Raw genomic sequence first — 22,451 nt, forward strand, 5'->3', positions numbered from 1 at the left:
TAGGTCAACACTCAACCATTGAGCTACACCAGTGGGCTAGAAAATTCATATTCTTCAATATAGCAAGAATATGAATACAACTCATCAGTTCTCATTATAAATTCTCTATGTACATATAACTGGTACTCTGGCATTGCAGAGGTCTGAGGTGTGGCTACAAGGATATATACAGTAAAAATGGAAGTTTCTTGATCTCCTTAATTTATAGGAGGTTAGGGCATCTATAATTACCCAGGTTTCAAAAATCCTCCGTGAATTAGCAGAAAATCCAGAAGGTGGGAAGATGAAAATGACAAAGGGTGGAGGACAGCATCGTCAGAGGGTATGAACCTTAAATAAATCAAAGATATCTCGAGTAATGCCCTAGCTGGCTTGGCTCAGTGGATAGAGCATCAGCCTGAGAACTGAAGGGTTCTGGGTTCGATTTTGGTCAAGGGCACATGCCCGGGTTGCAAGCTCAATCCCCAGGAGTGGTCCTGCAGGAGTCAGCTGATCAATGATTCTCTCTCATCATTGATGTTTCTATCTCTCTCTCTCTTTCTTCCTCTCTGAAATCAATATATATAAAGAGGGAGGAGGAATGATTCAGAAGCAGCCATAGCAAGTGAGAAAGAGGTTGATCCTGATCAGTCAACCTAATTTGAGGTATGTGAGTCAAGAAAGAGTGAGCAGCAAGCATTTGAGAGGGTTGCGGGAGAATCTTTTCTATGGAATGCCAGGTGTTTCAAGACATTTAAAGCATGGATGGGACTGGCTAAATAGTTCTAGGAACCTGGGTCCGGAATGACTTCACTTCTAAGTAAATCTTCATGAAGAGCTTCTGGGACAGTGGAAAGACTCTAAGCTTCTTCAGAAAGCGTCAGTGGGACCCAGGTTTGAACTGGCCCCAAGGGAATGCTATATCAATGGGGCACACTGGGAAAAGATCAATCAGTTTCCAGGACCTTCAGCATGTAATTACCAAAAAAAATGACAGTCGGTCTTAGGAAACTTAGGGGAAAGGATGCTGCAGTCTCTGAAGTCGGCCACAGCCTAACCCATCGTAAAAACTTATATTCACTGGGGTTATTAATCCTCAAGGCCATTTTAGATAAAGAGTTTAACATACATTAGAGGCCAAAATTAAGACGTTAAGCAGAATGGGCTGTAGATTTAATTCACAGCTGATTATACAACCTTTTATAAATCATTCTTAACTGGTCTGTACTAAAATACTTAGAAAAAAAAAATGCTTATGATAACATCAGAGCCCGTTCTGTTACAACAGGCAAATAAAACCGTATTTGTAAGAGCTCGTTGGAAGAAAAGAGTAAAAAAATATGCTATTAAACATAATTGCCAAACAGGAAAATCTTGCTAAGAAAATTATATTTGGCATCTGAATGCAGAGAAGAATAGTATAAAACAACAACAACTTAGGATTTACTATTTTAAGACTTAGTAAATATTGAAAAAAAGTTTAAACTACTTTGAAATGAAATAACTTCTATCTTTATGTTCTATATATTCTCTAGTCTTGAGAATCATATTCAACATCACTAGTGGCCTAAGAAACACAAATTAAAACAATATACCATTTTCTCCTCATCTGATTTGGTATAATTTTAAAAAAAATCCTCACCCAAGGATATATTTTATTTATTTTAGGGGGGAGAGAGAAACATCGATGTAAGGGAGAGACACTGATAGGTTGCCTTTTATATGCATCCTGACTGGGAATCGAACTCAAAACCTAGGTAAATCTAGGTATGTGCTCTGACCAGAAAATGAACCTGCAACCTTTGGCTGTACTGGACAATGCTCCAAGTAACTAAGCCACCCAGCCGGGGCTGATTGGGCACAATTTTTAAAGGTCTATTATAGTTAGTGTTGAGAGCACTCTTAAACACTGCTGGTAGGTGGATATATTGGTACAATCTTTTAGAAGAGCAATGTGACAATACTGATCCAGATTTAAATGTATGCATCCTTTGATTACGCAATTGAATTTAGAATTTGACTTACCAAAATACTCTTACATTCATGCATATAGTATAGATGTTTATTGAAGCACTGTTTGCTTAAAAAAATGGGTAATATGCCCTAGCCGGCTTGGCTCAGTGGATAGAGCGTCAGGCTGCGGACTGAAGGGTCCCAGGTTCGATTCCGGCCAAGGGCACATGCCTGGGTTGTGGCGCTCGTTCCCCAGTGGGGGGTGTTCAAGAGGCAGCCAATCAATGATTCTCTCTCATCATTGATGTTTGTATCTCTCCCTCCTTCTCCCTTCCTCTCTGAAGTCAATAAAGAAATATATTTTTAAAAAATGGGTAATAATATAAATCTAAATGTATTAATTGGCTGAGTCAATTAGCACATCCATACAATGGAATAAAAATTAGACACTAGAAAGGTAGATCTTTGTGAGCATTCACAAATTTTCCAAAGTGGAAAAAAAAACCAAGTTGTAAGTCAGTGTGAAGGACAGTAATCCTATTTTTATTTGTTTAAAAAGATCCTTTAAGCACAGCCAGCCTGGCTCAGTGGTTGAGCCTTGACCTATGAACCAGGAGGTCATGGTTCGATTCCCAGTATGGGCATATACCCACGCTGCGCGCTCAATCCCCAGTGCAGGAAGCAGCCAATCAATGATTCTCTCTCATCATTGATGTATGTTTCTATCTCTCTTACCCTCTCCCTTCCTCTCTGAAATAAAATATATATATATATATATATATATAAAGAAAGGAAGGAAGAAAGGAACGAAGGAAGGCAGGAAGAAAACTAAACAAGCAGATTCAAAGTCCTAGTGACTTGTCCTTCTTGCATAAGACTATTCTATCAGCTAGAGCCATCAGTAAGCAGCATCAAACCAGCTTTCCTATGGACCTCTATACCCAACTGCTAAGTGTGTATATATTTTCATCCACCTAACCATGACAAGGTACATAAATTTGACATATTATTTATTACATATCTCTTTAATTTCGAGTTTTATTTAGCAAGCACATTAAGCAAAAGGGGTTAGCAGGGTTTTACAATAATTGTTGATTCTGCCTTCTAATGAACCATTCCAAAGCATCCCTATCCTGATATATTAGAGCACTGCTTTACATGATTAGAGGCCAAAGGGCCATCACTATCATTATATACAGTACAGAGTAAACATTCTTTTAAGTAGGCTGACAGATAGTCACAAATTGGCACACTGTCCCCAAAGCCTGACAAATTCGTTATATGCAGGATACTTACATCTGCATAGTGGCCTAGCATATCACATCGGTCACATCGTTTTCTCCAGGAAGGTTTTCCGTGACATCTGTGAGTAGAAGACATAGGCAAAGAACAGTTTAAGCAGAAGCGGGCTGGACAGGCATACTGGAGGTGTCCTCGCTCGGAGCAGAGGCAGCAGGCACGGACTTTCTATATGGCAAACAGAAAATGTCTTTAGTAAAATACTCAAACAGTAGATTAATTTTTCTTTTTCTGTATAATTCCATAAAAAGTAACTTCTAATTTGAGACCTCAATGAAGGTCAAATCTGGAGCCTAATTATAAAACAAAATGTCTGAAATCAGAACTTTTACACAAGCTGTCTGTATCCTCTGGTTACCAAAAAGGCATATTAGTCTGCATGTACTGTCAGCTGGCATCTATTTTTTATGTCTTGTCTGGTAGAAATATTGGCAAAGTAGAATGTGTCTGAGAGGAAAAGTGGGAAGATGAGGACCTGGAACCTAAGTCCTAGGAAGAACAGAAAGAGATAGCTTTGCCTAGAGAAGCAAAGACAAAGGAGAAGCATGAGAGCTATCTCAAAAATTTGAAAGACAATCATTTGGAAGAGGGAGTAGGTAATAGAAATGGTTGTTAAAGGCTTAGTATGTGTCAGGGAACATCTAAGATCTTTAATTCTGTGCTGTTCCAAAGGTTGATGTATCTGTTTAATATAATTTATATCAGTAAACATCTATCAATGCCTAAAATTATGATTTTCTAACAATGAAACTTCTCTCATGATGAAATAGCTGTCTCATAAAGTAGAAGGTTTAGAAGTGAAAAGGGTCTCAGGAATCATCTGATTCAATCTTCTTGTTTTACAGATAAGAAAAAAGAGGCACAGAGAACTAAATAATTTGCCTAAAGTTGTCCAACTACTGATGGGAAGCTGAAATGGAGTCCAGATTTTTCTGACTACATTTATTGTTCTTTCTCTACTACTACTCTAGGCTATGGCCTGCATAAAATATTAACAAGAAACTTAACACATATATTACCTAAGATTTTAATTCTAAGCTTATAGGGTTTTAATCCTAAGATTTTGATTTTAATAAGGTAGAAAGAAACATTATTACATATTTCACATACTTGTGGAAAAGGGCAATTTTTTGACAAATGGCCACATTTGTCACAATTTCTACAGGTGACGTTTTTGTTTGCTGTATAATATCGGTGGGTCCATCTTCCAGATGATCTATTATTACATATCTGGGCCTAAGGAGAGGGGGGAAAATAAAGAATTAAAAAACATTATTTCATACTGTTCAAGAGAGTTAATAGTCATAGTTCAATTTAGAATCCAACAACATGGAACACTGTGTTCTTGAAAGGAGTTAGAAAAACCTAAAAGGTGTGCTAGAAAGACAACTCTACTTTTTGTTGCCCCTTCCCTCCATTCTTTTACATTCTCCAAATGATTCTATTTCTTCTGTATCTTTCTCTGCTTACAGTTCGGGCCTAGCAAGGGCACTGGTGTGCATCAGACATGCTGGTGGCATTCAGAGTCAAAGATATTGCTGACTTCCATATCTGAATATATACCACATTTTTCTGAACGTGAAGCTTGCTTAAGTTTTTAGTTAGGGAATGGTGTTTTTTAAAATGAATTTCTCTTTTATAAAGTTATAAAACTATATAGCTAATGAATACATTCCTTCTAATGAACAGCCTAGGGTTACTGCCTATAAACGGAATTATAATTTCTAAGAGAGAATGATATTAATTTCTTTCCACCAGAGTCCTTTTAAAATCCATTCTACCTACAATGACCCAATGCTAGCTATCTGTCCCATATTCTAGCCAAAAGGTAGTATCTTGTAAGAAAATATTAGCAAAGCACATCATACGGATCTCTAGAGAGGAATATGTAAATGCCAACCATGCTTTTATCTTATTCGGTAGAATTTCATCTTTGAAAAAACTTTAATCTTTTACTTGTTATTTTGCTGAACTGGCCAAGTAGACTCCAAGATGTCATAATCTAATTATCTCTTAAAACTTCTCTTTTACCAACTTGTAAAATTATTCTCTTTTCTAGCCATCTGCCACAATTAAGGCTAATAAACACCTGCCACATCCTAAATATAGCCTAACCATTTCCTTACACTGAAGAAGCAGTTATTTCCGGTGTTGATTTTTAATGGTACCAGGCAATATGAGTTGAGAGGGACTAACCACCACAGAGATGAAACAGAAGGGAATGGGAACTAACTCATTACGGTAATTAAGTGACTGACAAAAATCAAGGCTGAACCACACCTCCCAAAATTCAATTACCCACCCCTCCCAAAATTCAATTACCCAAATACTGAAATCAAACTTTTTCTTACAATATACTCAGGTTGTTGCTATTTTTAAAAGATTTATTAAGTTCATAATGAAGTAAAAGAAAATTAGGAATCAAAAAACTATTAATCTATTATTCATAACATCAAAAACAATTTGATTTTACCTCAACGTCTCTGTCACTGATGAACCAGTTTACACCATCTGCTCCTACAAAATAAATAAAATGTTACTTAATCTTTTACATCTTTAAATAAATTATTCAATTTTTTAGTACTGAAATTGGACCCCAAAGGTATAGTGAGAGATATGAATACCTTAACCTTATACCTTGGATCATTATTACTTGTGTGGCTTAGAACAAAATACTTAACCTCTCTTAACCTCAGTTTTTCTTATCCATAAAATGGGAATAACAGTATTTTCCCTGTCTACCTAAAAATAGAATCTTATGAGATATGTGAAAACGCTTTGAAAACTATGGAACTCTAAACAAATATAAGAAAACTAGAGGCCCCATGCACAAAAATTCATGCAAAGGGAAGCCTTCCTTCCCCCAGCTGCCAGCACCGGCTTCCCTCCGGCACCTGGGCCCCAGGCTGGCTTCATCAGGAAGGACGTCTGGAAGACGTCCAGTCTAATTAGCATATTACCCTTTTATTATTATAGATCAGTGAAGGGACCAAAAACCTAACAACAGAAGCAGAGATTTTTACCTGAACTTCCCTTATCTGACTATAGCAGAACTTTGAGAGTCAGCGACCCCCCACCACCACTGCAGGTGTCCTGTTAGGGAAGTCACTGACCTTGGGTAACAGGGACATTCCAAAAAAATTGTATAAACAAGCATCATCAAAACTTTCCATCTTCTTTTTAAATATTTTTATTGATTTTAAAAACATTTTTATTGATTTTTAGAGAAAGAGGAAGGCAAAGGGAGAAACAGAAGCATCCAAGAGAGAACAGAACATCCATTGGCTACCTCATGCACGCCTCCTACTGGGGAATCCAACTAGCAACCCTTTGGAGCATGGGAGGAGGCCCAACCAACTGAGCCACACTGGCCAGGGTAAAACCTATCTTCTGAGCCCTAAATCCTCCCCTTTGCTAAGCTGGTATACCAACCTTTACCTTTGCCTATTCAGTGAGTTACTCATTACTAAGTGCTCCCACATTTTGTTTTTTCTCTTATTAAGCTCTTTATTGTTAGTTAACTCACAGCCTTTCCCCTTCCCCCCACCATTTTGGATCTGAGTAGTTACAGGGAATTTTTTCATTCCAAAATCAGCATTAACTGTGTCCACTAGCATCCCATTGTAGTTGACTTTCATTTTAACATCTAAAAAATTTGGATTTTGAACACTATCTCATGATTAGGGCTAAGAATTCAGTACTGTTTTTTAACTAGCATCAAAAATAGTAAAGTAAAAAAGCAAAAGAGGAGGCCAAATATCCTGAATCCATTGGTTGATCTAAAAATAAAACAAAAAACCCAGGGGGGGGGGCGGGGGGGGAGCCCTACATTTTTCTTTATCTGCTATTTTCTTCCCTTTGCACTGCTCCTTTACAAAACAGCACATGGCTGCTATTCCTTTGGTCCACCTATGCCCAGGAGGAAGGGACATATGACTAATGCAGAAGCTAAGGTGTCAACAAAGGACTGAAAGACTTTTTTCTCCCCCAAAGCAAAGTTAAGATTTCCTCTTTCCTCCTATCTACTTTTCTTCTCTATCTCAAAAACACAAATTGAGCTTGACTCTTTTCTCTGAAAGGAATTTTGAAGAGACATGAAGTAATCTACATTTTCTCAGGCCTACCAGGAGTAAGTGTTTAGAGATATATATTTTAAAATAAAATACTTTTACCAAGAAAACCCAAGAGGCTGCTTTACAAAAAGACCAACCCATAGGAGAGCAGAGATGCTGTGCTGATGATTATTTCCTTTGTAAAATTTGGAGGCTGCATCCATATATTGAGAGTGCAGAATACATTAAATAGCAGCAGTTCCCATTTCTTCATCATCACCATCCATGCTATTATTCTTTCATTCAAAGGATTCATCTAAGGAGCAAGCTTTGCTGTAGCTTTCAAAGCTGCCTTTTGTAACTCAATGTCCTTCATCATTAAAATACAAAATGACCGCTTAAACTCACTTTAATTATAAAACTGCCTTCATATTGTCCTTAAAAAATGAAATTCAAAACCAGTGAAATGCAAAATAGCAACTGTTGCCACCCTCTATCCACAATAAATTTACACACAACAGAGAACAGTGAAAAAAGGGAAGGTTTGAGAGAGGGAGATCCACTCCACTTACAATTCATCAATATTCTGGGCTATGTACTAACTTCTCTTCAACAAGCTACAGTATATACTAACTTTGGAAAATCTATCGACAAGGACACAAAATAGGTTTCAATTGGAGACTAAATTAGGCTTCTTAGTGGAAAATGAACAAGAACACAATCAGGAACATATAAATCAACTCTTCACCCTATCCATGGTTCCAGTTTTGGGTCCACCTTGGAAATGACAGCTGACTCATGCTCTTGTTGTTTTTATCTATCCTGTTTGCTTAACTCCAAGTCCCAACCTAATGAGAGCTTTTGTATATGGGGCAGCTCATTAGAATTTCCACAGGCAGCTAGTTCTCCACTGTGCAAAATAACCGGTATGGGACTCGGTAGAAACCTCGGTTCCAGTTTTAACCCTATCGTTTGCTGTGTGGCTCTGGACAGGTTTTTATCCTCTCTGGGTCTGTGTAGTAAGGGATTGGATTAATGGTACCCATGGTAACTTCTAGCACAAAATGTATGTGATTTTACCAGATTTTCATTCATTCTGGAATCAAATACAATGTCGTTCAGTCTAGTTACCTACATCCTCCGGGGCTTTGCAACTGGCATCTTGCTTTAAAGACAACTTCCCACAGGGCCCAGGAGTATTCATCTTCCATGTATTTACCACCCAGTGCAATTGAATATAAAATGGGATTGCCCTAAAAATGTCCAATATCAATTCTTAGCTGACTTATAGCCTTGTTTTGCTAATATTTAGGCCTGTGATCCTTTTCAGACTTCAGAACTGTAATAGCAATAGCCGATAACTCTTTCTTTGCATTAAATCAACTCAGTTTAACAAACATATTGAAAGGTTACAAGGAGCAAGGTGGAATAGTGTAAACAAAGATGAATAAGAGCGTATAGCCCAGTAAAACACAAGGCGACAAATGGAAAAAGAAAAGAATACAAAAATTCTTTTACAAAAATACTATGGTAAATTTAGAGATGTCTAAATTTAAGGGAGAAAGGGGAAAAAGTCACAGAAGGCTGTGCCATAAAGGAAATGCTATTGAGTTGTAATTTACGTATTATAAAATATACCAATGTAAAAAATGCAGTGTGATGAATTTTGACAAATGTACTATCTATGTATCCACCACAAAAATCAAATGTAGAACATTTCTATCATCCAAAAATGCCAGGTGTTACCTTGTACATATTTGCAGTCAATCCCCTACCTGAGGCAACCACTGATTTGCTTTCTGTCATGATAGACTATTTTGCTGGTTCTAGGACCACCTACAGGGTGGAGCAAAAGTATGTTTACAGTTGTATGTGAAACATAGTTTATTTTTGTATTACTTATTAATTATTGTATTATTTTCCATATGAGCAACTGTAAACCTACTTTTGCCTTACCCTGTATAAATAGTATCATATATTATGTACAACTTTGTGTCTGGCTTCTTTTACTTCTGAATATTTGTGAGATTCACCCATGTTGTTGGGTTGTAGTTTGTTCCTTTCTAATAGCTAAGCAGTATTCTATTGTCTGGATATAATAGTTTAGCAGCGGTTCTCAATCTGTGGGTCACGACCCCTTTGGGGGTCAAACGACCCTTTCACAAGGGTCGCCTAAGACCATCGGAAAACACACATATAATTACATATTGCTTTTGTGATTAATCACTATGCTTTAATTATGTTCAATTTGTAACAATGAAATTGGGGGTCACCACAACTTGAGGAACTGTATTAAAGGGTCGCGGCATTAGGAAGGTTGAGAACCACTGGTTTAGCTGCTCATCTGATGAACATTTAGGTTGTTTCCAATTTGGGGCAGTTATAAATTAAGCAACAACAAACATTCTGCAAAAGTCTTCCTTTTAATTGACATAAGTTTTTATTTCTCTTGGGAAAATACCTAGAAGTAGAATTACTAAACATGGTAAGTATATCTTTACCTTTATATGGAACTGGCAAATTTTCCCAAAGAGGTTGTGTGATAGGACATTACCATCAGCAATGTATGAGAGTTCAAGTAGTTTCATAATCTCGTCAACACTTGGAATTGTCAGTCTTTTATTTTATTTTCACTTGATGTTATTTTATGGATTTTTAATTTTTTTTAGAGAGAGAACAAGAGAGAAACATCGATTGGTTGTCTTCAGTACATGGAATCCAACCGGGGATTGAACCTGCAATCCACTTACGTGTCCTGCCTGGCAATCGAACCTGCCACCTTTTGGTGAATGGGATGATGCTTCAACAACTGAGCCACCTGGCTAGGGCTGGAATGGTCAGTCTTTTAAATTTTAGCCTTAAAATGGGTGTAAAGCCTGGCAATCGAACCTGCCACCTTTTGGTGAATGGGATGATGCTTCAACAACTGAGCCACCTGGCTAGGGCTGGAATGGTCAGTCTTTTAAATTTTAGCCTTAAAATGGGTGTAAAGTAGTAGTGCATTAGGATTTTAATGGACATTACTCTGATGACTAATGATGTTGAGCATATTTTATGCATTTATTTGCCATTCATATGTCTTCTTTTAAAAATTGTTCAAATTTCTGGCCTGTTTTTAAATTGGGTTATTTTTATCAGGTGGCTTTCTTTTGTTTTGTTTTTTTGTTAAATCACAAAAGTTCTTTATATATTACTAGAGTCCCAGTGCACGAATTCATGCATAGGTGGGGTCCCTCAGCCTGGCTGGAGAACAGGGCAAATTGGGGCTGTTTCACCCAGTCCCGATCAGGGCGGATCGGGGCCGGATGGCTGGGGGGCGGAACCGCAGGAGGTTGGCCAGCTGCGAGAGCGCACTGACCACCAGGGGGCAGCTCCTGCATTGAGTGTCTGCCCCCTGGTGGTCAGTGCACGTCATAGCGGCTGGTCAATGGGTCGTTCAGTCATTTGGTCACTTAGGCTTTTATTATATAGATAGATAATACCAGTCTTTTATCAGACATGTGATCTGCAAATATTTTTTCCCCGTGTGGCTTGCTCTTTCATTTATTTTTTAAACAGTGTTATTAGGAAAATAGAAGTTGTAATAAACTTGACAAATTTTCCCTTGACAATGTTTTCTGTGCTCAGAGAAATCTGCCTATGCAAGGTTATAAGTACATTCTGTGTTTTCTTCTAAACTCTAGTTTTAGCTTTTTATGTTTACTTATTACTCATTTCCCCCCATACGAATATCCAGTTGTTCCACCATCATTTCTTGGAAAGATTATCCTTTCTCTTCATTGAATTACCTTAGCAACTTTGCTGAAAGTCAATTGACTATATACAAGTGGGTCAAATTCTGGGAGTTCTATTATGTTACACTGAGCTATATGTTTATCTTATACTGTACTACAGCCTATATTACTAAAGCTTTACTTAAAAATCTTGAAATCACACAGAGTAAGCCTTCCAACTTTTTTTGTTCTTTTACAAGACTGTGTTGGCTATTCTAGACCCTTTTGATTTCTGTATAATTTTTAGAATAAATGTCAATTTCTACAAAAAAGCCTGCTGGGATTTTGATTGATACTGTGCTACATCTATAGATCAGCTTGGGAAGATATTTTAACAATATCAAGTCTTTCAAAACATAAATATGGTGTATTTCTTCATCTATTTTGGTTTCTTTAATTTTTCTAAACAGTTTTATAGGTTTTAGTGAACAAGTCTTGCATATATTTTATTAAATTTATCCCTGAGTATTTCATGTTTCTTTATTATTGCAAATGGCTTATTTTTAATTCCATTTTTCAATTTTTGGTTACAAGTTTATAAAAATACAATTAATTTTTGTTTGCTCACCTTGCATCCTGCAAATTTCCTTTATTTTCTGTTAATATGGTGAATTACAGTGATATTAAACCAACCTTGTATTTTAGGGTTAACACATTTGGTTATGATGTACTATTCTTTATAATATACTAGAGGCCCAGTGCACAAAATTTGTGCACGGGTAGGGTCCCTAGGCCTGGCTGGTGATCAGGGCCTTCCGGTTGCCAGCTGCAGCTTCCCTATCCTGACTGCCGGCTGCTGGCTGGGGCCTCCCTTCGTTTTGCACTGCCCTCTAGTGGTCAGCGCACATCACAGAGAGTGATCAAACTCCTGGTCTCCTAGTCAAACTCCCAAGGGGACACTTTGCATATTAGCTTTTATATATATATATATAGATTGTAGAATTCAATTTGCTAGTATTTTATTAACAATTTTTACATCTGAATTCATGACAGATATTGTTTTATACTCTTCTAATAATGTCTCTGTCCAGTTTTTGTACTGGGGTAAAACTGGCCTCATAAGAGTTGGGAAGTGCTGGGAAGAGTGTATAGGACTGGTGATTTCTTCCTTATGTATCTGGTGGAATTCATCAGTAAAGTCATTTAGATTAGGGTTTTTCTTGTTTGTGGGTCAGGAATTTTACTTGTAGAAAGGATTTAAAATAGAAATTCTATTTCTTTAGTAAATATGGAACTATTTATATTTTCTATTTCTTCTTGGGCCAGTTTTGATAATTTGTGACTTTCAAAGAATTTGTCTATTACTTCTAAATTGTCAAAATTATTGACATAAAATTATCCAGAATAGACTCTTAATACTTCCTTTTATTCCTCTAATTTGTACTTAAGCCCATCCAATAGTAAATTTTTTATCTCAAATATTATATATTTCAGTTCTAGAAGTTCCATTTGCTTCTTTTTTTATATCTTCCATTTCTTTCCTTATCTCCTTATTTATCTTTTCCCTCAAACCTCTGTGTATATTTATAACAGCTGTTTTTTGGATATTTTTTCCATTGGTTTTTTAGAGAGAGTGGAAGGGAAGGGGGAGAGAGAGAAACATCAATGTGAGAGAGACACTCACCCCGATCAGAATGGGAGATGGAACCTGCAACCCAGGTACGTGCTCTTGATCAGGAATCAAACCGTCAACCCTTTGGTGTATAGGCCAGCGCTCTAAACACTGAGCCAAACTGGCCAGAGCAATAACAACTGTTTTCATTTTAAAGTCCTTGTCTGCGAATTTCATTATCTCTTTTCAGGAGGGCAAGTGTGGAATAAGTTAACATAATATGGCTGGAAGAAGAAGTCTTGTATAGGATTTTAATAGAAAAGATGAAGGCAGACACTAGTAAAAAGGAAAGGCACATGCAACATAATGGGAGAGGTAAAAGAACATAGCAAACAGTATAGTTTGATTGGAAATAAGGGTGTAATAATTCTTTTACTAGAAATTTCCACAGACCTCTTTATATACTATAAAGAATACTGAGTATTACAATTCTATTACTTATAAGAAGCTTTTTACCTGAAACACGTATTAATTAATATCAAAGATATTCTTCCATTTAAGAAGTTTTGCATGTCCCCTTTCAGGTTAACTTAAAAAGTCTTGACTTCCTCCTTTGTGAGCTCTCCAAGGAACTCTTTCTATCAGAGTAGTAATGATGAAGGCAGAGGTAACAGAACAGTAATATAGGGTGCTCTGTTTATACTAAGCAACTACCAGAATATTTCATCTTTCCTGAAGTAACCTTCAAAAGAAAAAAGTGAAACCATAAACTTGCACATTTCCCTCCCGCATTTTCGCCTACTTGTGGAACTATTCTGCTATTTCTCTCTCTCTTTCTTACTGCATGGTAATAGAGATAAGTATCTTTCACATTTATATGGTGATTCAGAGACTATAAATTGTTTTAAATATACATTTTATCCTCAGAACAATCCTGTACATTATGGTTACACAAACGTTCACTTTTCTATGTGTACGTTCTACAAAAAGTGGCAACTGGTGCTTTCTGTGGAATGTAGTACTAATGGAGCTATTTACCCATAAGGCTGCATTCAGTTTCAAAGGCTCTAAAGAAAATAGTATGGACTAGATTTCTTAGGATCAAAACCTGTTCATACTCTGCTTCAGTTATTCTTAGTCTGCCTGGTGGGTGGGAATAGCTGAAGATCATTCCTTTGCCAAGAGAGCAGCCATAGACAATTAGAGAGCTAGTTCTCTCCCTTTGGGATAATATGACAGGAAATAGGAGTTAGTAAAATGTTTTCCCAAAGATCACCAAAGATTACAGGCGGACTTAGTTGAGCACACCCAGCTGGTCATTTGCTGATTAGGTGCCAGGAACTAACAATAATCTTTTCTTGAGCCTAATACCCTATAGCTCCTTCTTATAAGGAAGCCATAGATGCCTTACATTTTCTAAAATCCTAATTTGTAAGACCTAAAATTATAAATCTCAATACATTTAGTGAGAAGGTATATATTTATGATTTTCTCAGCATACAATGGACTAGAATTTAATATTCAGCAAATCAGATATAAAAACTTATTTGGCCACCATTCATTACTTAAGAATGTAAATGCAACTATCCTCAAGTTGTAAAATGTTTTCACTTAATGTGGTGTCAAGTTAATTTTCAACAAATATTTACTGAATATCTCATGTAAAACACAGTGTAAGAGACAGAAAGATGACCAGACATAGTGCTTGCCATAGAGTAATCTGTGCTATCATTGGGTTAAAGATTCTAAAAAGTATTACTGTGTTAACTAAATAACCATGATAATTTTGTTTTTTAAAACAGAATAATGATTTAATTAACAAAGTTCTAAAAAAGACAAAATGTCCACTATTTGGAAAAATAGACTATTTAATAGAAATAATGAATGTAATCTACCAATGAGCAATTAACTTATCATGAAGACTATATTGCCTAAACATTCTTTCTTAAAATATGTAAGTCCTTTAGCAACTGTTTTCTCCCCAAATAATCTGTGAGGCTATCAATTGGCAGCTTGCAGTTGGGAATTGGGAAAAAAAATCACACACTGGTTGGTATATACACACAATCACTAAGGCACAAGATTGTGGGCCTTCTCAATATCTAGTCATTCAGTTGCTGATATAACCCAAACTGACTCATATGAGATGGCACTCTTTCACTCCTCTAAAACACAGTGAAATGGTCAAGAAATCATAAAGAAGGTAAAAGTAGAGAAGATGGTGAATAACCCTCCCACCAGATAACCTGAGGTTAAATAATTTGGCAGTTACAGCATAAAAGACAAATGAACAATATTACATTTCTAAGTTATTGCTCACACTCCCTTTTTATATACCTAATATTTTGTTTATTTATTTTTTTAATATATTTTATTGGTTTTTTTTACAGAGAGGAAGGGAGAGGGACAGAGAGTTAGAAACATCGATGAGAGAGAAACATCGATCAGCTGCCTCCTGCACACTCCCCACTGGGTATGTGCCCGCAACCAAGGTACATGCCCCTGACCGGAATTGAACCTGGGACCCCTGAGTCTGCAGGCCGACGCTCCATCCACAGAGCCAAACCGGTCAGGGCTATATACCTAATATTTTAAACTGAAAGGTCCTACTCATAATTTAACACTCTCAGTGCTTCTCCATCTCTGTACTTCAGCTCACTTTATTCCCTTAATCTCCAACATTGTCTCCCTCTTTGCCCAATTTTCCACCTAACCCATCCAATTTTCCTGGTTATAAATTCTGAATATCCTTTAATGCTCAATTTCTCAACGCAAATAGATAATAGTCAGTACTTTTCTCACTTGACCTCTGTGAGCATTCATAATTGTCTTAGCTGATATAACAAAAACACTTTTCTATTTCTTCTCTCCCTTCGTGGTTTCCTTTTCTTCCAGCAAGTAACCAATGTTCTACTGTCTTCCTTCTCCTCATTCTATATTCTTTGTCCCAGGTTATGTCATACATGCCCACAGAGGAAACCAAATCTGTAACTGTAGGTCAAATCTTTTCTAGAGTTCCTGTTTATGGGACATCTGGATTAGACATAGATAATTCAAATTCATAATCACTGAAAATGAATTCATTTTCTCTCCATTCCTTGCATTTCTCTCTTAAAAACAAACAGCCCTACCTCTCCTCCTTGGATCTTAGTCTATTTTCCATATCAAAAACCTCAACTCTTCCCTCTCACTTTTCATGCAATTACTTACCACATCCTGAAAATTCTGTATCCATAACGACCTCAATGCTTTATGTTGGCCCAGAGACATTTAATTTCTCACCTAGATTATAAAAATAAGTTCTGTCTCTAACACCACAACCCCTTTTCCATTCCTGAAGTAATGTTTCTAAAATGGAAATATGAATACATTCTGCCCTGAATGGTCCCTCTATACCTACAGAATAAATGTGAAACTCCTCTGTATGAGATGTAACACCTTCTGTACTTGGGCCCTTATCTATTTCTCTAGCTTCATCTTCCTGGCCCCAATACTCCAGGTATGCCTAATAATGCCCCCAATATATATTGCTGTTCTCTGCAACTCTGTCTATGCATATATTCCCTGGAACACAAACCTAATTTCAATCACATGGAAATTAGGTTTGGGTCTTCCAAGTACCTAATCATGTGTCACCACCTCCTCTGAAGTCTTCCCTGATGACCCTTTAAAAGCAGAGATGATCACTCTCAACTCTATAACCTCCTGGACTTTAACCATGTCATTTCTATTGTTGTATCTTCCAAACAAACACCAAAGCACAATTGCTTGCTATCATAGGTACTCATGTTTACTGAATGAATTACTTAAATAACTTTTTAAAAAATTTCTCTCTGGTAGAAGCATTTTCTACCTCACTCATATTCTAAAAGCATGTTATTTTGTATGCCTTAGACTAGCAAAAATTTCTAAACCTGTATTAAGAAATATACTAATATTTTATTTCCCTCACTACATCTCTATGGACTGAGACCTATCTGTTTTGTATATCTATCCAGTTATTAGCACATCTTGCATACTTCAAGTTACACTAGAAAAAAATTAAAAAGAAAAAAAGGAAACATTCATATGTACACTCGTGTGAATAAACACTATTCTAAACTTGGGTACAAAGCCAATTAGATAATTTAATGGACTATCATTGTGTATATAAAAGTTCAGTAAGACTTTGAAAACTTGAACTTTTAGTTTTAAGACTTAAAACTTGGACTTTCTATAATAAGCAACTCTGGGAACTAAAAAAACAAAATATCAGTTATTGAATAACATCACTTGGTAGACACAGGATGCACACAAAATATAAGATAACTAGATATAGATAATCATGCCTGTAACTAGCCAGTGTTTATGGTTTAAAGATCACAAAGATGAAGCTGTCATATTATTTATGTCATATCCTTTCCTGATCCTACTTCTACTATACCAGATTTCCTCCTGGGATCTTCTCACTTCTAATAAGCAACCGAGCCAGCCACAAATGAAGTTACTATTCCCAATTTCATCAGCAGCATCTGTTATTTCAACGGAAACTTTTGAAATACACACAATGCCACACATGCAAATCCCCTGTGGGTTGAGCCACTTTATTCAACTTGCATTCTTCTCAAACTGCTCTTTATTTCTGTCTCGGTTTTCTCTAATTTATACATTTCCATTTAACACTGGTCACAAAACCATTTTAGTCATTAAAATTTTGTACTAGCAATAATTTAAATAAAGCAAATTTTAACAGAAGAATTTGCAAGTTAGGTATCAAATTGTTCACTTATTTTAAATCACATCAAATTTACCAGAAACAATTTATATTTTTAAATGTATGTCAACAATAAATGGGGATTTAGCTTTTCTTTTTTTAGAGGTAGAGGAGGAAGAAGAAAGAGGAAATAAACACAGGTGCTAGGCACAGGGTTATATAGAGCTCTTGCAAAGTTATCAGTCCCATAAAGGCTTTTGTGTGTCACCAGACAAGACAGTCATAGACACACAGAGTTCTCTATCATTCCTTATTCCCTCTGCCCCATGGATGTAGTCAGTAAACCACCTGACTAATGTTTATTTAGAAATAAGACTCTAAATATTTGTTTAGAAATAAAAGACTCCTCAAATGAAAATAAATAACAAGAATAGAAAGGAAAAAATCACGAACAGAAACAGTCAATTCTGTTTATGGGAGTTGTTTTTTCTTCTTTTTTCCTTTTTTTTTTTTTGGCAGTTTTTTAATAAACAAAGAGATGTCACAAAACTTTTTGCATTCCATCTGAAAGAATAGGTCTTGCTAAATATACAATATCAAAGGTGTTACTTTTAAAAGCAGTTATTAGAAAAGGGGAAACAATACAAACACTTTTAGTTATAGGTGAATTTATTTAATCTCAAACTCAGAATGAGCTTTATGTTGGCAGATTTTTACTTTAGAGGAAGGCCCAATACTTATTTGCTGTATGTTAAAATTTTTGAAATTAAGATACAATTCATATACCATAAAACTCACCCTTTTACCATGTACAATTTAATGTTAATTACTCCCCATTCTCCCTTTCTCCAGTCCTTGGGAATTATTAATCTACTTTCTGTCTCTATGGATTTGCTTATTCTGGACATTTTGTATAAATGAAACAAACAATATGTAGCCCTCTGTGACTGGCTTTTTTCACTTAGCATAATGTGTCTAGTTAGTATATCATCCCTTTAATATGGGCAAACAATATTCTACTATGCTGATATACCACAATGAAATTTTATTTTATCTGTCCATTCATCATTTGATGAATATTTGCATTGTTTCCACTTTTTGCTTATTAGCAATAATTTTGCAATGAACACTTCCTTACAAATTTTTGTTCAGATGTGTATTTTCACCTCTTAGGTGTATATCTAGAAGTGGATTTGTTGGATGATATGGTAATTCTGTGTTTACTTTTTGTCGAACTGCCAAACTGTTTTTCAAAGTAGCTGCACCATGTTTTTTATTCTTTTAAAGATATCTACCTATGGTGCCTGGTCCCCACCTCCACTCCACCCCAAAAGGCAAAAAGTAAAATATACCATACAGACAACTTGAAATATTTGTAAGATGACAAGCACATATAAAACACATTTAAACTTTATAATCAAGAAGTTACTTTATAGTTTCTAGAGATTATTCAAGGGCTATATAAAAGTTGGTATCTACCTGCTGGTTAAAAATACCAACCTAGAAGCTATATTCTATCAGTCAGCTTTCTATTTAACACTTCTTTACCCCTTCCTGAACCTTTTATATTTTTCTGTACCTATCATTAACTTTGTGTGTAAACGCATGTATTTTCTTCAATGTCTTGTTTTCTGTTCACCTCTCTTAGGGAAACAAGTCACTCCAAACACCTTGCTTTTATTATCATTTATTTATTATCACTTATTTTGGTCAATTTTCTTCAAATCACTCTCCAGATCTTAAGACCAAGTATGTCCAGGCTCACATTAAAACTGCTTATAGGATATATCACAAATGTCTATATTACAGCTACTGCAAACATAACATTCAAAGCAAAACTCTTCTTTACAATCCCACTTGAAAGTGGCTCCAACACTTTTTTCCCTGTTGTTAGTAATTAATGGCTCAGACTGTATGTTTACTTTCATCTTAACCAAATGCTTCACTCCCTTTATCTAATCAGGCCAGGTCTAACAATTACACAGTATATTCCTTTGAAATGTCTTTCCAAGCCAATACTTTGGTTTCCTTCTAGTCACCACCATTTGATCATCACCTTGGACCTATGATTGTTGCAGTGTCCCTGTGCCTTCAACTTCATTTGATACACACCAACTAGATTTTCTCTTCAAATTTATAATTTTATATTTTATCAAAGTAATAATGCACATGGTTTTAAAACTCTTAAATAATACTAAGAATGTGTATAAGAAATAAACAGCAGTTATTTCCTTCCTACTCCAGCTCCCAGTTTCTAGAGGCACTTTCAATACTTTGGCTATTTCTTCAGCTATTTTGGTATTTATCTGCATACATCTAAATAATGTTCATTCTGCTATTTAAACATTAATAATTTCCTAGTAAAAGTAAAGTAGATTTAGTTTTCTTATAATAGCCTACCTGAATTTCTTCTCCCTCCACCCCCCTTTCAGGTCAATGTTCAATTTATGACTATGCAGTAATACATGGTTTCCTTTCTTACACAACTTTTTAATTTTCCTGTATTTAATACCAATTTAGTTGTTTCATTTACTTGGCCTGAAAAGTCTACCTACTACCATGCCAGCCACTAGCACCTCATCTCTCTAAAAGGCTAAGTTTTAGTCATCTCCATATCTCCAGTATTAAGGCAGTGCTTATTCATTATACATGCATTATACTAGGAAAAATAGTTATCAGTAATCATTTGGATCTAGCGCAGTGGTTGGCAAATCGCGGCTCGCGAGGCACATGCAGCTCTTTGGCCCCTTAAGTGTGGCTCTTCCACAAAATACCACGTGCCAGCGCGTACATACAGTGCGATTGAAACCTCGTGGCCCATGTGCAGAAGTCGGTTTTCGGAAAGGAGATAGACGAAACAAGTATACAAGACAAGTGTGGATGGGAGAGCTGGAAGGGGTCGACCTCAGCGAACGTACCTCAGTCAGATTGAGGATGTTTTTAGCAAAGGCCAGCTTAGGAGTACCCTAATTAAGTTAATAATAATGTACTTACCTATATAGTTTAAGTTTAAAAAATTTGGCTCTCAAAAGAAATTTCAATCGTTTTACTGTTGATATTTGGGTCTGTTGATTAATGAGTTTGCCTACCACTGGTCTAGTGGATCCTTTTAATAATCTAATTCATTTCACAATTTATAGAGGAATAAGACACAATACTTATCTCAGATTTCAAATACATTTCTTCTTTGCTCCATAGTTCCAAATATTTTCAGTTTTAGACTTATAAACACCAATTAGAATAAGTCTATTAATTTTTTCACTTCTATATCATCTATTTCCTTCTAATCACCCCTGCATAAACATCTGCCTTCAGCATTTTTCCACTGGAAACAAACTATATCAAGTAAAGTCTGGTATACAAATATCATAAAATATGAAAGAATACAGTCACACTTCCTTTTATCAAGCGGGATGGTCCATTTTTATAATAAAATATGCAGTAAAGAATTTCCTGTTGAATGACTAACCAGATGAGAATAGCTTATTTTCTTTTTGTAGTTAAAAATATGTTGTTCACTCATTAATTCTTGAGTTTGAGAAAATTTATCTTTGATATCCTCTGAAAAATCGCAGTCTGAGATTTCGCCTAAAAGATCAGGTTCATCACATCATTAAAATCTAGGTGCTACTATCTGTCTTTTGCATTCATGTTCTGATTCATCTAATAATTAGAAAATGGCTTCCTCTATCAATTTTCTTCTATTTGCTATTTTGGGCAGAAAATGTAAAATTTCGAATTCTCAACTTTGTTTAATGAAAGCTAAAAAAGATGGTGCCTCCAGACTTCTTTTATACATTTTTGAAAGACAATGCAATATTTTGGTTAAAAAATAAGAATACTAAAGGATGATGCAATAGTGATGAGTTATTTCACCATTACGTCCTCTTCCTAGGCAATTCTGTCATTTCTCTATTTTCTTATTAATTTAGTCTTTTTTAGGAATAAGTGGTGAGAAATTATAAAATTATTCTTACAATGATGAAATAGTAAAATATTTCAAAATATGGCAAAAATAAGGTCACTAGGATCCCATGATGTATCTGAGATTTATAAAATGATTTCATGGACCCATACAGTAATTCTGAGCTAGAATGAATTTTATTCTACTAAGATTTGTATATTTTCTCTCTGGTCTTTTGGAGACCTCTAAAAAAGAATAAAAACCATGAAATATAAATCCTTAGAAATAGTTAAAAATACTTAAAAAAGAAATTCAAGCTAAAATTGGGTCTAATGAACCGGATAGGATGCCAAGGGTTAAACTAAACATAATTACTCTCAACTCTTACCATTCATTCAGTCAACAAATATCTACTGAGCTACTGCCATATCAGTGAGCTAAATAGAGTGCTATCCTTGTAGAATTTATATTCTAGTGGGAGAAGAGATAACAAACATAATAAGTAAATGATGTATGTTAGATAGTGATACTTTAGTAAAGAAAAAATAGAGCAGGGATGCAAATTGGGAATGTTAGATATGAGTTACAATTTTACATAAGATGGACAAAGTAGACCTTATTGACATTTAAGCAAAAACTTAAAGGAGATCAGGGAATTAGACAAGCTCTTCTGGGGTAGAAGTAGGAACAACCAAAGCAAAGTCCTTTAAGGCAGGATATTCCTGGTGTATTTGATGAATAGCAGGGGGACCAGTATGGTAAGAACAGAGTGAATGAGGGGGAGGTGAAGTCTAAGAAGTGCAGGGATACCAGTCTCTGAAGCAGCTGAAGAACATTATAATAATTCTCTCTTTTATTCTGAGTGAAATGGAAAGTCAATGAAGGGTTTTGAGCAGATGGGTGATATGATGACTGACGATATAAAGAATGACTCTGTTGAGAATAAAAAATGGAGGGCAGGAGCAAGTACAGAAGCATGGAGACCAGTAGGGGGTTACTGCAATAATTCAGTCAACAAACAATGGTACCTCTGTCCAGGATGGAAGCAGCAGATGTGTTGAGATGTGGAGGAATTCTGAATATATCCTAAAGGTAGATCCAACAAGATTTCCTGATGAATTGGATACGAATGTAAGAGAGAAGAGAGTCAAGGATGACTCCTAGGTTTACTGCAACTAGAAGCTACAGATGAATGTATTTTGGGGGAAAGATAAATTTAGTTTTGGATAATGGATTTGTGACATCT

At 35.8% G+C, this 22,451-nt stretch overlaps 1 protein-coding gene across 2 annotated transcripts in view; it reads right to left on the reverse strand.

Annotated features, from left to right (window-relative positions):
* ZCCHC7 (zinc finger CCHC-type containing 7) overlaps positions 1–22,451 on the reverse strand; it is a 200,042-nt gene that overhangs the window by 29,443 nt on the left and 148,148 nt on the right. For both annotated transcript variants that reach the window (XM_036330364.1, XM_036330362.1), the window contains exons 3-5: positions 5,705–5,748; positions 4,342–4,467; positions 3,229–3,399 (exon numbers count right to left, since the gene is read on the reverse strand). In XM_036330364.1, the coding sequence (XP_036186257.1) occupies positions 3,229–3,399; positions 4,342–4,467; positions 5,705–5,748 (341 nt within the window). The remainder of the gene's footprint in view (positions 1–3,228; positions 3,400–4,341; positions 4,468–5,704; positions 5,749–22,451) is intronic.

This window comes from Myotis myotis, unplaced genomic scaffold (assembly GCF_014108235.1).
Source record: "Myotis myotis isolate mMyoMyo1 unplaced genomic scaffold, mMyoMyo1.p scaffold_m19_p_12, whole genome shotgun sequence".
In the NCBI taxonomy this organism is placed as follows: domain Eukaryota; kingdom Metazoa; phylum Chordata; class Mammalia; order Chiroptera; family Vespertilionidae; genus Myotis; species Myotis myotis.